The sequence below is a fragment of the Pseudorca crassidens genome, chromosome X, assembly GCF_039906515.1.
Source record: "Pseudorca crassidens isolate mPseCra1 chromosome X, mPseCra1.hap1, whole genome shotgun sequence".
NCBI lineage: Eukaryota > Metazoa > Chordata > Mammalia > Artiodactyla > Delphinidae > Pseudorca > Pseudorca crassidens.
Window position 1 is genome coordinate 61,054,526 of NC_090317.1, and position 15,815 is coordinate 61,070,340.

Consider the following 15,815-nt stretch of genomic DNA (forward strand, 5'->3'; position numbering starts at 1 on the left):
TTGACTAGATCAGGAGAGACCACTGTTTCCCAATTTGATCGTACCCATTTCATCAGCAGTCCAAGTTCCTCATCTAGTACCCAACAAAGATTGAATTAAAGAGGGTTGAATATTGTTTACCCCAGCATGTAGTCTGGAGTTTTCCCAGAATACTAATTTTAGGTATGAATGATAATCATGGACAGTTTTATCAGGTCTTTGTGTAGTAGACTGAATTTTCCCGTCAGTGGGGTGCGGAAAAGCCTAAGGAATTGCTTCATGAAGGGCTTGAGCCACCTGAGAAGCTGGTGCCATCACACTGATATCCTTTCTGTGGATATCATCTAAAGGGTGAAGCCAGCTGGCAGTAGTTTGCAGTGTCTGGCTTGATTTTCTCCAACTAAGATTCCTTTTAGTTGATACAAGTCAGAGAAGCCTGGATCATAGGTTTATATCACAAGGTTAAATTCTTCTGCAAAGCGGAGGGGATCCTCAGTGACCTTGGGAAATTCCTTGGCTATGACCCGTAATTCTGCAGGGGATGAAGGCCTGTAGTCTACCAGATGGCAAATGCCATCAGTGTTCAAAGTAGTGACAAAGGGAAAGGTTTTTATTGGAGGGCTAGGAGGTGGGGGTAAAGATTTTGGAGGAGGAATAGGAGAAACAGAAAGATAGAATGGCAGCTCAGCAAGTTTAGGATACGTAGGAGCCAAAGGAGAAAGAGGGGAGGAAGAGGGCCCTTGAGCCTTTTCTGGAGTATTTAGATGAGAACATAGATCTTTATTTGCAGCAGTGAGTTTGGAAACAGTATCCTGAAGTGAAGCAGTTTTAGATTTGCAAACCTTTTGGGTTTCATGAGCTCACTGGGAGGCTTCAATGTACTAATTGAAATAGGCTTCCCATTCTATTTGTTTAGTTTTAAACCCTTTAGCTTCTAATTGTGCACATAAAAAGACCAATTTTGAAATTTCAGAAGTTCCCCATTGTAGCCAGATGTTATCTCTGGTATACCATTGCCATTCATCTAGCTAAGCACAAGAGGCAGCACCATACTTTTTGTACAGGTACCCAGCTGGAGGCCCAGATGGGCGAGAATCCTCCCCCAAAACAGTCTTAGACTATGAACATCCCATTATAGTGCACTCACCAAAAGGGAGCAAGCCCTTAAGCAATTGACCAAACAAAAGACACCCACAATATGGGCCTGACTCTCAACCTAGGAGGGGGGTTTGGGACTGAGAGGACTTATTACCCAGACCCAACGCCACTGGGGAGGCGACAGAGCACAAGGGGTTCATGCAAGTATCTTGCTCGAATCCACGGCGGCTTTGGAGATGGGAGGATCCCAATTCTGACACCAAAAATGTCAACCAAAAGGACCATAAACTGTAAAGAGGTAGAAAGACAGTTTATTTGGGGTCTTAGAATTGCAATTCGGGGATCACAGATTCTGGAGGAACCCAGAATAGTGTCCCACTGGAAGAAAATAACAGGTTTTTTAATAGGAAAAAGAGGGCAGTTAGCATAGGCTTTCATAGGTTGTTTACTAAGAATTTGGATTGGAGGGTAAAATTGTTCTTTACATGCAATTGGGTTTTGAAATGTATCTCATTCATTACTAGGGAAAGGTTTGTTTTCTTTAGTCCAGAAAAAATCCAGTTCTCAGCATTATTCTTTGCTTTTAGCAACATAGGAACTATTCAGCAGTTTTAACTTAGAGCGTTCAGCAAAAGTCCAGCATGAACAGCAAACATGGAGGTCCTCAGGTCACATGTCATTCATTCCTGACATAGTTCTTTTCACAACTCATACCAACTTTCCCAAAGTAACCTGGATGATATTTGTAAAAGTTGATCCTGTGTTGATGCATGCCACCAGCATTACCCTGGCCTCCTGGATACTTCTCGTGTTTGCCAGTGCAGTCATGGCTATGGCTCACATGGCCCTTAAGTGTTTGGGTCTTCCTTAGTCTGGATGGCATGTCGGCAGCTAAGATCTGTGATCAGTGATCTTTGATGTTACTGCTACAATTCACTGAAGGCTCAGATGATGGTTAGAAGTTTTTAGCAATAAACTATTTTTAAATTAAGGTATGTACATTGTTTTTTAAGACAATGCTATTGCACACTTAATAGACTACAATATAGTGTAAACATAACTTTTATATGCATTGGGAAACCAAAACATTTGTGTGACTTGCTTTATTGCAATAATCTCTTTATTGTGGTGGTCTAGAACTGAACCTGCAATATTTCTGAAGTATGCCTATATACAGACAAAGACCTTTGTTTTAGGCAGATGTGGACCCACCTCCAAATTTAGATCTGATTTGCTGTAGCTATTTAAATGAAGTGAAAATAATTGAAGAACTCTTGTTTCTGAATCTTTTAGCAACTAACCTGTAAACATGAAGCTTATTTGAGAGAGAACATTTTCTTTATATGTGAACTTCTTAAACATTTTTAACATTAGGTACTATATAAATATAGGACTTTTGTCTACTGGGTGGAATTTGGGGATCCTGGAGACTACTTGAAAGTTTATAATACTATCAAATTTGTTGTGAATACTGGTGTCCTAGGTATGTTTTGTTAATGATTTACATCACCCATACTTCTCACTTACCTTGTACCTTGTTCTTCCTTGCTTGTTTATCTCTCTACTTCTTTCTTCAGTATATCTGTCAACACCAAGTCATGAGCTTCTTGAGTTTGACACTGAGAAACAGATGTATGCTTAATAGTGTTAGCATGGCCAGATTGCAGTCTTTTTACAAAACTCTGTGCACTTATGTGTTCATTTCCCACACCACCTCCAATTCTAAGGATCTGAAGGGAAAATATTTTTTCTCAGTTTAATTTTCCATGATGAGCTGCTTTTGTCATTAGCAGTAAGAAAATGATAGTTTTGGGGTGACCTATATGATTTTCTGAGATCAGGTGAGTACTTTGACTCAGTTTAGTATTTCTATTTGTCCAGAATCTTTTAAAGTGGTCTATTTAATTATTTTCTGAGAGGATGAAAATAATTTAAAAGAATTCTCCACTAGGCTCTGATATGAGAGGGTGTTCACTTGGGTTTGAGTATTTGAGTAAATTATTACTATCTTTATAATTGTTGATAAGCTTTTCAGAATCTTATGTAGGAATTTTTTTCTTCCCTATTTGGCACTTAATTGGGGAAAACAGCCTATCTGCCTGCTTTTTCAAATTATAAATTTTATTTTTGAAATAAAGGTTTATCATCCCAGAGAATTCTGAAAATGTTTTTGTTTTCATGCAGGTAAAAATGACTTAATTTATAGTAAATATCACTGAATACTGAGGTCCTTTATAGGAATGAATATTCTTATGCTTAATGCTAAATTAATCATAAGATGGTATGAATTGGCAGTAACCAGTAACTGAGGTAACAGAGGAAAGCAGTATTACCTTTTTCTACAGATAGTCCTGAGAGCCATTTTGTAGTAAAATTTCAGTATTCTGAAATTTCAGTATTTCTGTCTTAATATTGGTTTGTGGACTCTCTTGCTGAATGTGCCTTTTCCTATATGCTAGTGATGATTTCATTACCGTGTTTTTTTTCATTCCCCATAGTCTATATGTGCTTTTGAGTTAAGATGATAAATAGTGGTGCTGTTTATTGAAATCGGGAACCCTGGGGGAAAGCAGATTTATGTGTGTGTGTGGGGGAGATCACTAATTTGTTTTTGTATTGGTTATTTTTGAGACATGTGAGATGAGCAAGTGGAAATGTCAAATAGGCAGTTCGTTATATGGATCAGGAGCTCAGAAGAGTAGTGTCTGAGTAAATGTTAGTCATGTCAGTAAATTAGCTATCTGGGGAAAGAATGAGGAGCGAGATGAGAAGGTGAGCCAAGTCCATTTCCTGAGGATCTACAATGTTTCAAGGATACTGAAAAGAGCAAAGAAATTGGAGTAAAAGAAAATTAAAGTATGGTATCACAAAAACGCAAATAGAAGACAGTGGTTGGTCAACTGTGACATGCTACAGCAAGGTCAAGTAAGATAAGGACATAATTGGTGATGAACCATCATTTATTTGGTTCTTGTTGAGATTTTAGAAGAAAGATGCTAGCCAAGTAAATAATGCAGGGTAAATTACTATTTAATAAGTTAATTTTAAAATTTACCTACAGTAAAATTCACTCTTTTTCATGTAAGGTTCTGAGCTTGGACAAATACGTAGAGTTGTGTAACCACCACCATAATCAAGGTATAGATTAGTCCCATCATTCCCCCCCGCCACCCCCTGTGATTCCCATTGGTGCCTACCCCTGGGCCTAACCTCTGACAACTGCTAATCCATTCTCCATGCCTTATAGTTTTACCTTTTCAAGAATGTCCTATAAATGGAATCATACAGTATGTAGCCTTTTAAGGCTGTTTTTTCCCATTTACTATATAATGTATTTGAGATTCACCCATGTTGTTGAATATATCAATAGATAATTCCTTTTCATTGCTGGATAGTATTCCGCCTTCCTCTCTCCCCTTCCCCTGGAAACCAGTGATATGAATTCTTTCCCTATAGCATTTTTCAGTCTCATATACATGTAATCATACAATATTTAGCCTTTTGGGTTTGGATTCTTTGTCATCACAATGCATTTAAAATTTATCCATGTTGTTACAAGTATCAATAGTCTTTTCCTTTTTATTGAGTAGTATTCTATTCTTTCTCCACATTGAAGGACATCTGGAATGTTTCCAAAAAAGTTATGAACAAAGCTGCTATACACATTCATGTATAGAGATTTTTATGTTAACATAAGTTTCCATTTATCTCAGGTAAATATTCTCTTACTGGTTTCTGACCTCCATGATTTCTCATAAGAAGTCTGCAGTTATTTAAGTTGATGTCTATGTAATGTGTTTTTCTCTCATTACTTTCAAAACTTCTTCCTTTTTTCTTTTGATTTAGAGTAGTTTAATTCAGGTATGTCTTGAGGTGGCTTTCTTTAATTTTATACCTTTTGGGTTTCACTGAGCTTCTTAAAACTGTAAATTTATAGTTTTCACCAAATTTGGGAAATTCTCAGCCTTTTTTTAAAAAAAATAGCTTTATTGAAGCATAATTCACATATCACATAATTCACCCTTTTAAAATGGACAACCTTGTGTATACTTAGTATACAGTTCACAAATATGTACAACTATCACCACAGTCAATTTTAGAACTTCTTTGTCACATCAAATAGAAAGCTTTTACTATAGTTTTAGCTATCACCCCCATCTCCCCATCCCCCAGCCCTAAGGAACCACTGATTTACCTTCTGTCTCTACAGACTTTCCTCTTAACATTTTATGTGAATTGAATTGCCATTATTTATTTAATTTTTTCTGTGATGTTAATGATATAGATTTTAGATCTGATATTGTTCCACGTGTCTCTAAGACTCTGTTCATTTGCTTTTAATAATTTTCACTCTCTTCTTCATATTGGTTAATTTCTATTGATCTGTCTTCATTTATGATTTCCTCTGCCATCTCCATTCTTTTATTGAGCCCATCCAGCATTTTAAAAATATTTCATACATTGTAATTTTTAGTTTTAAAGTTATTTACATTTGATTTTTTATAATTTCTTTTTCTCTGTCTATAACTTTTAATCTTCCCATTCAAGTGTATTTATTTTCACCCAAAAGAGCATAGTTATAATAACTGCTTAAAGTCCTTGTTAGCTATTTCAACATTGGAGTTGTCCTGGAATTGATACCTGCTGATTTTGATTGTTTCAGCAGACAGTCTGTGTGGTTAGGTTCAGACTCCCAAGTTTTATCTCTCCCTTTTGGATGTTGGTTCCAATGTTAAATATGTTTTCAGAGTGTTTGGGTCAGCACCCTGCATTTGCCACTTAGTGCCTGTGCTAAGTCAGTGGTTTAGTCTGAGACTTGAGCAGTGATTGATATTGCAGTTCCATTTTCAAAGCCTGTTTTAGACTTCTTTGGTTCTATTCCACACATGTGCAGTTTGCTGTTGAGGCCAGGACTGTGTCTGTTCATACACAGAATTAGGGAATATCCTTTTCCCATTTGATCTCCTCCATGATTTCCTCTACGGATTCTCCAGTTGACATGGACCTTTTATTCTTCTTCCTCTGACCAGAAATTTGAATTTCTTGCATAGTCTTAGCCTTTCATGCTGTTACATAGCTTTGCACTGTTGGGGCTGCCTGTTGGGATGAAGTGAAGGAGAGAGTGAAAAAAACAACAACAGGGATTACTCCCCATACTATTCTTATACGAGCCTCTTTTTCTGGTTCCTCTGACCAGAGAGAGAGGTTTTCTCATGAATGAGGCTTGCCTTGGAGCAGGAATGGCAGTCAAAAAAGGGGAAAAAAGTGGGAAAGAAAGAAAACGTAGGGTTCTCATTATGCTCACCAGCTTAAAAGTGTGTCTTTTTCTGGTCCTCTGTTTAGGAAGTGGGATTTCTCTTGGAAATTTTGTTCATACAGGTGTTCCATGACTCAGTCTCTCCTTGGTTCAAAATCAAGAGATAAAGGTGAAAAATAAACCCAAGAAACTCACCAGAGTACTAGTTACTATTCAAATTTTGATTTCCCTTCCTAATCTGCTTGCTATTATTTAGTTTTCAGAGTCCTCAGGTAGTTGCTTTTTGTGTTTTGTCCAAAGTTTTTAGTTAATAATCAGAGGAGAGATGGTCTTATTCCATCTTGGCTGTCGTCAGAAGCTCTATTTAATTTACTTTTTTCTTCTCTCTTTCTTTTTTAATATTTAAAAAATTTTCTGTGGACTCATAAATAGACAGTGGTAAAATTTATTTTTTAGACCATCTTGCTGTTGCTTAATTTTCAAACATTTTAAATCAGTGGTTGGCAGACTTTTTCTGTAAAGGGCCAAACAGTAAATATTTTAGGCTTTGCAGGCATAGGTTCTCTGTCAACTGTTCAACTCTGCTGTTGAAGTGAGAAAGCAGCCATAGATAACATGGAAACAAATGGATGTGTCTGTGTTCCAGTTAAATATTATTTATAAAAACAGTGGGCCAGATTTGGCCCATGGGCTACAGCTTGCAGACCCTTGATCTAAGTTCTCTATGCTTACTCATTCCTGAAGTATTGCTTGAAGAGTAGTATTATACAGTAAGCTTTGTATTTTGAAATAATTTTGTTTCCATGGCCATTTATATTTTTCTCCTATAGTTTATTATTTCTTCTGTAGAGTAACTCAAATTTTAATTGAACTGATCGAAAGGAAAGGAATTCACAACAGTGCAATTATATGAAACTCTTCCCATCCTAATTTGCTTTGAATATATCCTCACAATAAATTTCCTCTGTGGTATTTTTCCTGTCTCATATATATTTGGTTTGGGACAGTCCTAGTGAATGTATACAGGTCATATGTTCAGTATATGTTCATTCACCATAGCAAAGCTCTAAACAATATGAAATGAAATACACAGCTCTGAAATTCAAGGATTTTCAAAGACAATCTGGAAATCATATTAATAATGTTCCTTTTTTAAGTACCTTCTATGTGTCCTTTGTCCTTTTGTGTTTCAGTAAGTGTGGATCTTGTTAAATTGTGAAGGGCAGTGCCTAGGGTTATATTTTTCTTAGTTACTACTCTTGTTCTATTACTCTTGAACTTCAGTTTTTGAACAATATTTTTCAGGTGAATGGTCTTAAAATGGTTGATGAGCCAATGGAAGAGGGAGAAGCAGATTCTTGCCAAGTAAGTACCCATGTTAACTTATTAAGCTACATTTTTAGACTATAAGGAAAGAGAATAATATGAAAGGAGAAAATCTATCAAAGAAATGTATTTAGGTAAGTTAATAAGCAAATTCAATTATTAATAAAACGGCAACAGTTCAAAATATAGGCCAGATTTTCTTGCCAGAAATTCTTATCCATAAAGTTTTTTTTTAACAACTTTATTGGGGCATAATTTGCATGCCATGAAATTTATGCATTTTAAATGTAATGGATGAAATTTTTATTACCAGTATATGAGTAACTGGATTATTTAAATATAGAATCCACTGAATTAAATAAGACTGTCTTCAACTTTAGGGTAGAAAGGAGATCTAACGAGAAAACATTTAACTAAAAGGATAAACTGAGGTCATTTAAAATCTATTTCCTGGCTTTCAAAAAGGATTGCATGTAAATTATTTCAGAAATTTCTAACTAGTTTAAAAGACTGCTTAGCTATTAGGTCATTCTATGCAAGGCCTGCAATCCTAGTCTCTCATTTTACAAGATCTAGTTATACAGAAGAGAGTTCTTAAGATTTTAGGGAGGGTCTGACTAAAGTAGACATCCCCATCGATGTTGTTATTTTGATTATCATTTCTGTAGATATTTTCATAGAATTGTAGATTTTGTTTAAACCTGGAAGGAGCCTCAGAGATAGTATTCTATAATACCTTCATTGTATAGATAAGTCTACTGAGACCTGTAGAGGTTATTATAATTTATACTAGGCCATAAAACTAACAAGTAGCAGAATCAAGGCTTAATGACCCAGTGTGCCTCATGTTAGGCCAGTTGTGTATTGTGTAGATGCAAAGAAGTGGAAAATAAGGCAAGCACTGTTCTTTTCTTATTTAGTTGTGGATAAAATCATCCTTCATGTCTTTATTTTCCCCCTGAAACCGGTTAAAGTGAATTTTTCTCAGATAGGAACCAGCAGAGAGATTAAAATTGGGTTTGTCCAAGACTCTCCTTTGAATTGTCCTATGTAAAAATCAACTTTCTCTGCAGATAATGACGTTATAACAATAATCTCAGTTCTGATTAACAAGATGGGAGGTAAAATGTTGTCATTTTAGCTTTTGTAATTTACATAATAACTTTTATGTTAATTTTGAATGTAATTAAATGTAAACTTCTATCAAAATCATCTAGAGCTTTATCTGCAGATCATATGCGCTAAGGCATAGTAATATTTATGTTGTTAGTTTATAAACAATAGAGTGTAAGGAAATACAAAGGCAATGGGGAAGTGTGCATTTCAGTATTAATAAATTAACAGAGAAATACCATGCCCCACAACACAGGAGGGAAAAAAATGTGTGTGTGTATGTATGTATGTGTACATGTGTAGCCAATGTAAACACATAGACATATACATAGGGTTATTGCTAAATATTTACCTTTCTAAATTTAATTAAAAAAATGATGGTACAAAAGAACTTATTTACAAAACAGAGTCACAGATGTAGAAAACAAACTTATGATTACCAAAGGGGAAGGGGGGAGGGATAAATTGGGAGATTGTGATTGACATATACACACTACTATATATAAAATAGATAACTAATAAGAACCTACTGTATAGCACAGGGAACTCTACTCGATACTCTGTAATGACCTATATGGGAAAAGAATCTAAAAAGTAGTCGATGTATGTATATGTATAACTGATTCACTTTGCTGTACAGCAGAAACTAACACAGCATTGTAAATCAACTATATTCCAATAAAAATTAATCTTAAAAAATGAGCCAAGAAGTACAGTTTTAATGGAAAGACAGTAAAAATATAGTGCTTGATGTTAATGTGATTTACATTAGGCAGTCAACTTCAATGGCTAGAAAGGGGAATCTAAAGTTTTGCAGAATAAGGAACCTAGAATCACTTCCAAGGATTTGATTTAATTTGTGGCCTGAGTTATTGGTCCTTAAAACATTATGTATTTCTGCTGTGTGAGAGTTCAAATATTCATTTTGTGTCAGTTAAATGATCTGGGTGATAAGAAACACTAACCATATAAATTTTATTTTATTTTAAAATTATTTTGCCTTGCCTCACCTGGCTCCTGAGTCTAGCCCATAACTGATCACAGGGCCATGGGAATACTTGGTGCTGCGTGGATTGGATTTGACCAAAATCCTGGGTAGAGAACAGGGGAAAAGTGGGTTCCCAAAGGAAATTCTGGGAGCTGTTTTACCAGATGAGTGATGCTCCCTACTCTCTCTGAGGGAGGCAGGACAGAGAGAGCACTGGATTGAGAGGAGGCCTGGGTTCCCATTCTGGTTCTGCTGTGGACTCACTGTGTGACCTTGAGCAAGTTACTTATTAACTTCTCTGGGCCTGGCTGTAAAATGAGGGGATGAGGTGGGATGCTCTCTAAGGGACCTTCCAGCATCAACAAGCTTACCACTCGGGGGCCTTTCCCATCTGTTTAGTCCATCTGTTTTCTTGTGCCTCTAGGTTCTAGTAGTAAGAATCTTTAGAAAACCCAGTGGGTTTTTTGTAGGGAAAGTTTTGGAGAGTAGGGCTAAGTTTGGGAACTGTAGCAGGGCTAGAGAGGTTTAATTTTCCACATGAAAGACTGGGTTCATGGGAGAATTTGGGGCCTGAGCATATGTCCAGGGGCTACTAAGATTTAGGGCTTGTCTGCCACTGGGGTTAAACCTCATCCTGTGCCAGGTGTCAGGGCTTAGTATGTGGCCAGAGTTGGGGTCATTGTGAGTGTTGGGTTTTTTTTTTTTTAATTTTCGAATTTTACTTTATTCTTTTATACAGCAGGTCCTTATTACTCATCAATTTTATACACATCAGTGTATACGTGTCAATCCCAATCGCCCAATTCATCACACACCCACACCCAAACCCTGCCGCTTTCCCCCCCTTTGGTGTCCATATGTTTGTTCTCTACATCTGTGTCTCAATTTCTGCCCTGCAAACCGGTTCATCTGTACCATTTTTCTAGGTTCCACATATATGTGTTAATATACGATATTTGTTTTTCTCTTTCTGACTTACTTCACTCTGTATAACAGTCTTTAGATCCATCCAATTCTCAACAAATCACCCGATTTCGTTCCTTTTTATGGCTGTGTAATATTCCATTGTATATATGTACCACATCTTCTTTATCCATTCATCTGTCGATGTGCATTTAGGTTGCTTCCATGACCTGGCTATTGTAAATAGTGCTGCAATGAACATTGGGGTGCATGTGTATTTTGAATTATGGTTCTATCTGGGTATATGCCCAGTAGTGGGATTGCTGGGTAATATGGTAATTCTATTTTTAGTTTTTTAAGGAACCTCCATACTGTTCTCCACAGTGGCTGTATCAATTTACATTCCCACCAACAGTGCAAGAGGGTTCCCTTTTCTCCACACCCTCTCCAGCATTTACTGTTTGTAGATTTTGATGATGGCCATTCTGACCAGTGTGAGGTGATACCTTATTGTAGTTTTGATTTGCATTTCTCTAATAATTAGTGATGTTGAGCAGCTTTTCATGTGCTTCTTGGCCATCTGTATGTCTTCTTTGGAAAAATATCTATTTAGGTCTTCTGCCCAGTTTTGGATTAGGTTTTTGTTTTTTTTAATATTGAGCTGCATGAGCTGTTTATATATTTTGGATATTAATCTTTTGTCCGTTCATTTGTTTGCAAATATTTTCTCCCATTCTGAGGGTTCTCTTTTCATCTTATTGTTTCCTTTTCTGTGCAAAAGCTTTGAAGTTCTATTAGGTCCCATTTGTTTATTTTTGTTTTTACTTTCATTACTGTAGGAGGTGGGTCAAAAAAGATCTTGCTGTGATTTATGTCAGAGAGAGTTCTTCCTATGTTTTCCTCTAAGAGTTTTATAGTGTCTGTTCTTACATTTAGGTCTCTAATCCATTTTGAGTTTATTTTTGTGTATGGTGTTAGGGATTGTTCTAATTTCATTCTTTTACATGTAGCTGTCCAGTTTTCCCAGCACCACTTATTGAAGAGACTGTCTTTTCTCCATTGTATATCCTTGGCACCTTTGTCATAGATTAGTTGACCATAGGTGCGTGGGTTTATCTCTGGGCTCTCTATCTTTTTCCATTGATCTATGTTTCTGTTTTTGTGCCAGTACCATATTGTCTTGATTACTGTAGCTTTGTAGTATAGTCTGAAGTCAGGGAGTCTGACTCCTCCAGCTCTGTTTTTTTCCCTCAAGACTGTTTTGGCTATTCGGGGTCTTCTGTGTCTCCATACAAATTTTAAGATTTTTTTGTCCTAGTTCCATAAAAAATGCCATTGGTAATTTGATAGGGATTGCATTGAATCTGTAGATTGCTTTGGGTAGTATAGTCATTTTCAAAATATTGATTCTTCCAATCCAAGAACATGGTATATCTCTCCATCTGTTGCTATCATCTTTCATTTCTTTCATCAGTGTCTTATAGTTTTCTGCATACAGGTCTTTTGTCTCCCTAGGTAGGTTTATTCCAAGGTAGTTTATTATTTTTGTTGCTATGGTAAATAGGAGTGTTTCCTTAATTTCTCTTTCAGATTTTTCATCATTAATGTATAGGAATGCAAGAAATTTCTGTGCATTAATTTTGTATCCTGCAACTTTACCAAATTAATTGATTAGCTCTAGTAGTTTTCTGGTGGCATCTTTAGGATTCTCTATACATAGTATCATGTCGTGTGCAAACAGTGACAGTTTTACTTCTTCTTTTCCAATTTGTGTTCCTTTCATTTCTTTTTCTTCTCTCATTGCCATGGCTAGGAATTCCAAAACTATGTTGAATAATAGTGGTGAGAGTGGACATCCTTGTCTTGTTCCTAATCTAAGAGGAAATGATTTCAGTTTTTTACCATTGAGAATGATGTTTGCTGTGGGTTTGTTGTATATTGCATTTATTATGTTGAATTAGGTTCCCTCTATGCCACTTTCTGGAGAGTTTTTATCATAAATGCGTGTTGAATTTTGTCAAAAGCTTTTTCTGCATCTATTGAGATGATCATATGGTTTTTGTTCTTCAATTTGTTAATATGGTTTATCACACTGATTGATTTACATATATTGAAGAATCCTTGCATCCCTGGGATGAATCCCACTTGATCATGGTGTATGATCCTTTAATGTGTTGTTGGAATCTGTCTGCTAGTATTTTGTTGAGGATTTTTGCATCTATATTCATCAGTGATATTGGTCTGTAATTTTCTTTTTTTGTAGCATCTTTGTCTGGTTTTGGTATCAGTGTGATGGTGACCTCATAGAATGAGTATGGGAGTGTTCCTTACTCTGCAATGTTTTGGAAGAGTTTGAGAAGGATGGGTGTTAGCTCTTGTCTAAATGTTTGATAGAATTCACCTGTGAAGCCATCTGGTCCTGGACTTTTGTTTGTTGGAAGATTTTTAATCACAGTTTCAGTTTCATTACTTGTGATTGGTCTGTTCCTACTTTCTATTTCTTCCTGGTTCAGTCTTGGAAGGCTACACCTTTCTAAGAATTTGTCTATTTCTTCCAGGTTGTCCATTTTATTGGCATAGAGTTGCTTATAGTAGTCTCTTAGGATGCTTTGTATTTCTGCGGTGTCTGTTGTAACTTCTTTCTCATTTCAAATTTTATTGATTTGAGTCCTCTCCCTCTTTTTCTTGATGAGTCTGGCTAATGGTTTATCAATTTGGTTTATCTTCTCAAAGAACAAGCTTTTAGGTTTATTGATCTTTGCTATTGTTTTCTTTGTTCCCATTTCATTTATCTCTGCTCTGATCTCTATGATTTCTTTCTTTCTGCTAACTTTGGGTTTTGTTTGTTCTTCTTTCTCTAGTTCTCTTAGGTGTAAGGTTAGACTGAGATTTTTCTTGTTTCTTGAGGTAGGCTTGTATAGTGATAAACTTCCCTCTTAGAACTGCTTTTGCTGCATCCCATAGGTTTGGGATCGTCGTGTTTTCATCGTCATTTGTCTCTAGGTATCTTTTGATTTCCTCTTTGATTTCTTCGGTGATCTCTTGGTTATTTAGTAACGTATTGTTTAACCTCCATATGTTTGTGTTTGTTATGTCTTTTTTCTCTGTAATTGATTTCTAATCTCATGGCGTTGTGGTCAGAAAAGATGCTTGATATGATTTCAATTTTCTTAACTTTACTGAGGCTTGATTTGTGACCCAAGATGTGATCTATCCTGGAGAATGTTCTGTGCGCACTTGAGAAGAAAATGTAACCTGCTGTTTTTGGATGGTATGTCCTATAGATATCAATTAAATCTATCTCGTCTATTGTGTCATTTAAAGCTTCTGTTTCCATATTTATTTTCATTTTGGATGATCTGTCCATTGGTGTAAGGGAGGTGTTAAAGTCCCCCGCTATTATTATGTTACTGTTGATATCCCCTTTTATAGCTGTTTGCAGTTGCCTTATGTATTGTGGTGCTCCTGTGTTGGGTGCATATATATTTATAATTGTTACATCCTCTTCTTGAATTGATCCCTTGATCATTATGTAGTGTCCTTCCTTGTCTCTTGTAACATTCTTTATTTTAATGTCTATTTTATCTTATATGAGTATTGCTACTCAGCTTTCCTTTGATTTCCATTTGCATGGAATATCTTTTTCCATCCCCTCCCTTTTAGTCTGTATGTGTCCCTATGTCTGAAGTGGGTCTCTTGTAGACAGCATATATATGTGTCTTGTTTTTATATCCATTCAGCAAGCCTGTGTCTTTTGGTTGGAGCATTTAATCCATTCATGTTTAATGTAATTATTGATATGTATGTTCCTATGACAATTTTCTTGTTTGTTGTGGGTTTGTTTTTGTAGGTCCTTTTCTTCTCTTGTGTTTCCCACTTAGAGAAGTTCCTTTAGCATTTGTTGTAGAGCTGGTTTGGTGGTGCTGAATTCTCTTAGCTTTTGCTTGTGTGTAAAGCTTTTGATTTCTCCATCGAATCTGAATGAGATCCTTGCCAGGTAGAGTAATGTTGGTTGTAGGTTCTTCCCTTTCATCACTTTAAGTATATCATGTCACTCTCCTCTGGCTTGTACAGTTTGTGCTGAGAAATCAGCTGCTAACATTATGGGACTTACCTTGTGTGAGTTTTGTTGTTTTTCCCTTGCTGCTTTCCATAAGTTTTCTTTGTCTTTAATATTTGCCAATTTAATTACTATGTGTCTCAGTGTGTTTCTCCTTGGGCTCCTCCTGTATGGGACTCTCTGCATTTCCTGGACTTTGGTGGCTATTTGCTTTCCCATGTTAGGGAAGTTTTTGACTATAATCTCTTCAAATATTTTCTCGGGTCCTTTCTCTCTCTCTTCTCCTTCTGGGACCACTATAATGCGAATGTTGTTGTGGTTAATTTTGTCGCAGAGGTCTCTTAGGCTGTCTTCATTTCTTTTCATTCTTTTCTCTTTATTCTGTTCCACAGCAGTGAATTCCACCATTCTGTCTTCCAGGTCACTTATCTGTTCTTCTGTCTCAGTAATTGTTCTATTGCTTCCTTCTTGTGTAGTTTTCATTTCAGTTATTGTATTGTTCATCTCTGTTTGTTTGTTCTTTAATTCTTCTAGGTCTTTGTTAAACATTTCTTGCATCTTCTCAATCTTTGCCTCCATTGTTTTTCCGAGGTCCTGGATCATCTTCACTATCATTATTCTGAATTCATTTTCTGGAAGGTTGCCTATCTCCACTTCATTTAGTTGTTTTTCTGGAGTTTTATCTTGTTCCTTCATCTGGTACCTAGCCCTCTGCCTTTTCATCTTGTCTACCTTTATGTGAATGTGGTTTTTCTTCCACAGGCTGCAGGATTGTAGTTCTTCTTGTTTCTGCTGTCTGCCCTCTGGTGGATGAGGCTATCTAAGAGGCTTTTGCAAGTTTCCTGATGGGAGGGACCGGTGGTGGGTAGAGCTGACTGTTGCTCTCCTGGGCAGAGCTCAGTAAACCTTGAATCTACTTGACTGCTGATGAGTGGGTCTGGGTTCCCTCCCTGTTGGTTGTTTGGCCTGAGGCAACCCAACACTGGAGCCTACCTGGGCTCTTTGGTGGGGCTAATGGCTGACTCTGGGAGGACTCACACCAAGGAATATTTCCCAGAGCTTCTGCTGCCAGTGTCCTTGTCCCCACGGTG

At 36.6% G+C, this 15,815-nt stretch overlaps 1 protein-coding gene across 5 annotated transcripts in view; it reads left to right on the forward strand.

Moving 5' to 3' along the window:
* RPS6KA6 (ribosomal protein S6 kinase A6) overlaps positions 1-15,815 on the forward strand; it is a 166,706-nt gene that overhangs the window by 24,269 nt on the left and 126,622 nt on the right. For all 5 annotated transcript variants that reach the window (XM_067722337.1, XM_067722339.1, XM_067722340.1 and 2 more), the window contains one exon: positions 7,640-7,699. In XM_067722337.1, the coding sequence (XP_067578438.1) occupies positions 7,640-7,699 (60 nt within the window). The remainder of the gene's footprint in view (positions 1-7,639; positions 7,700-15,815) is intronic.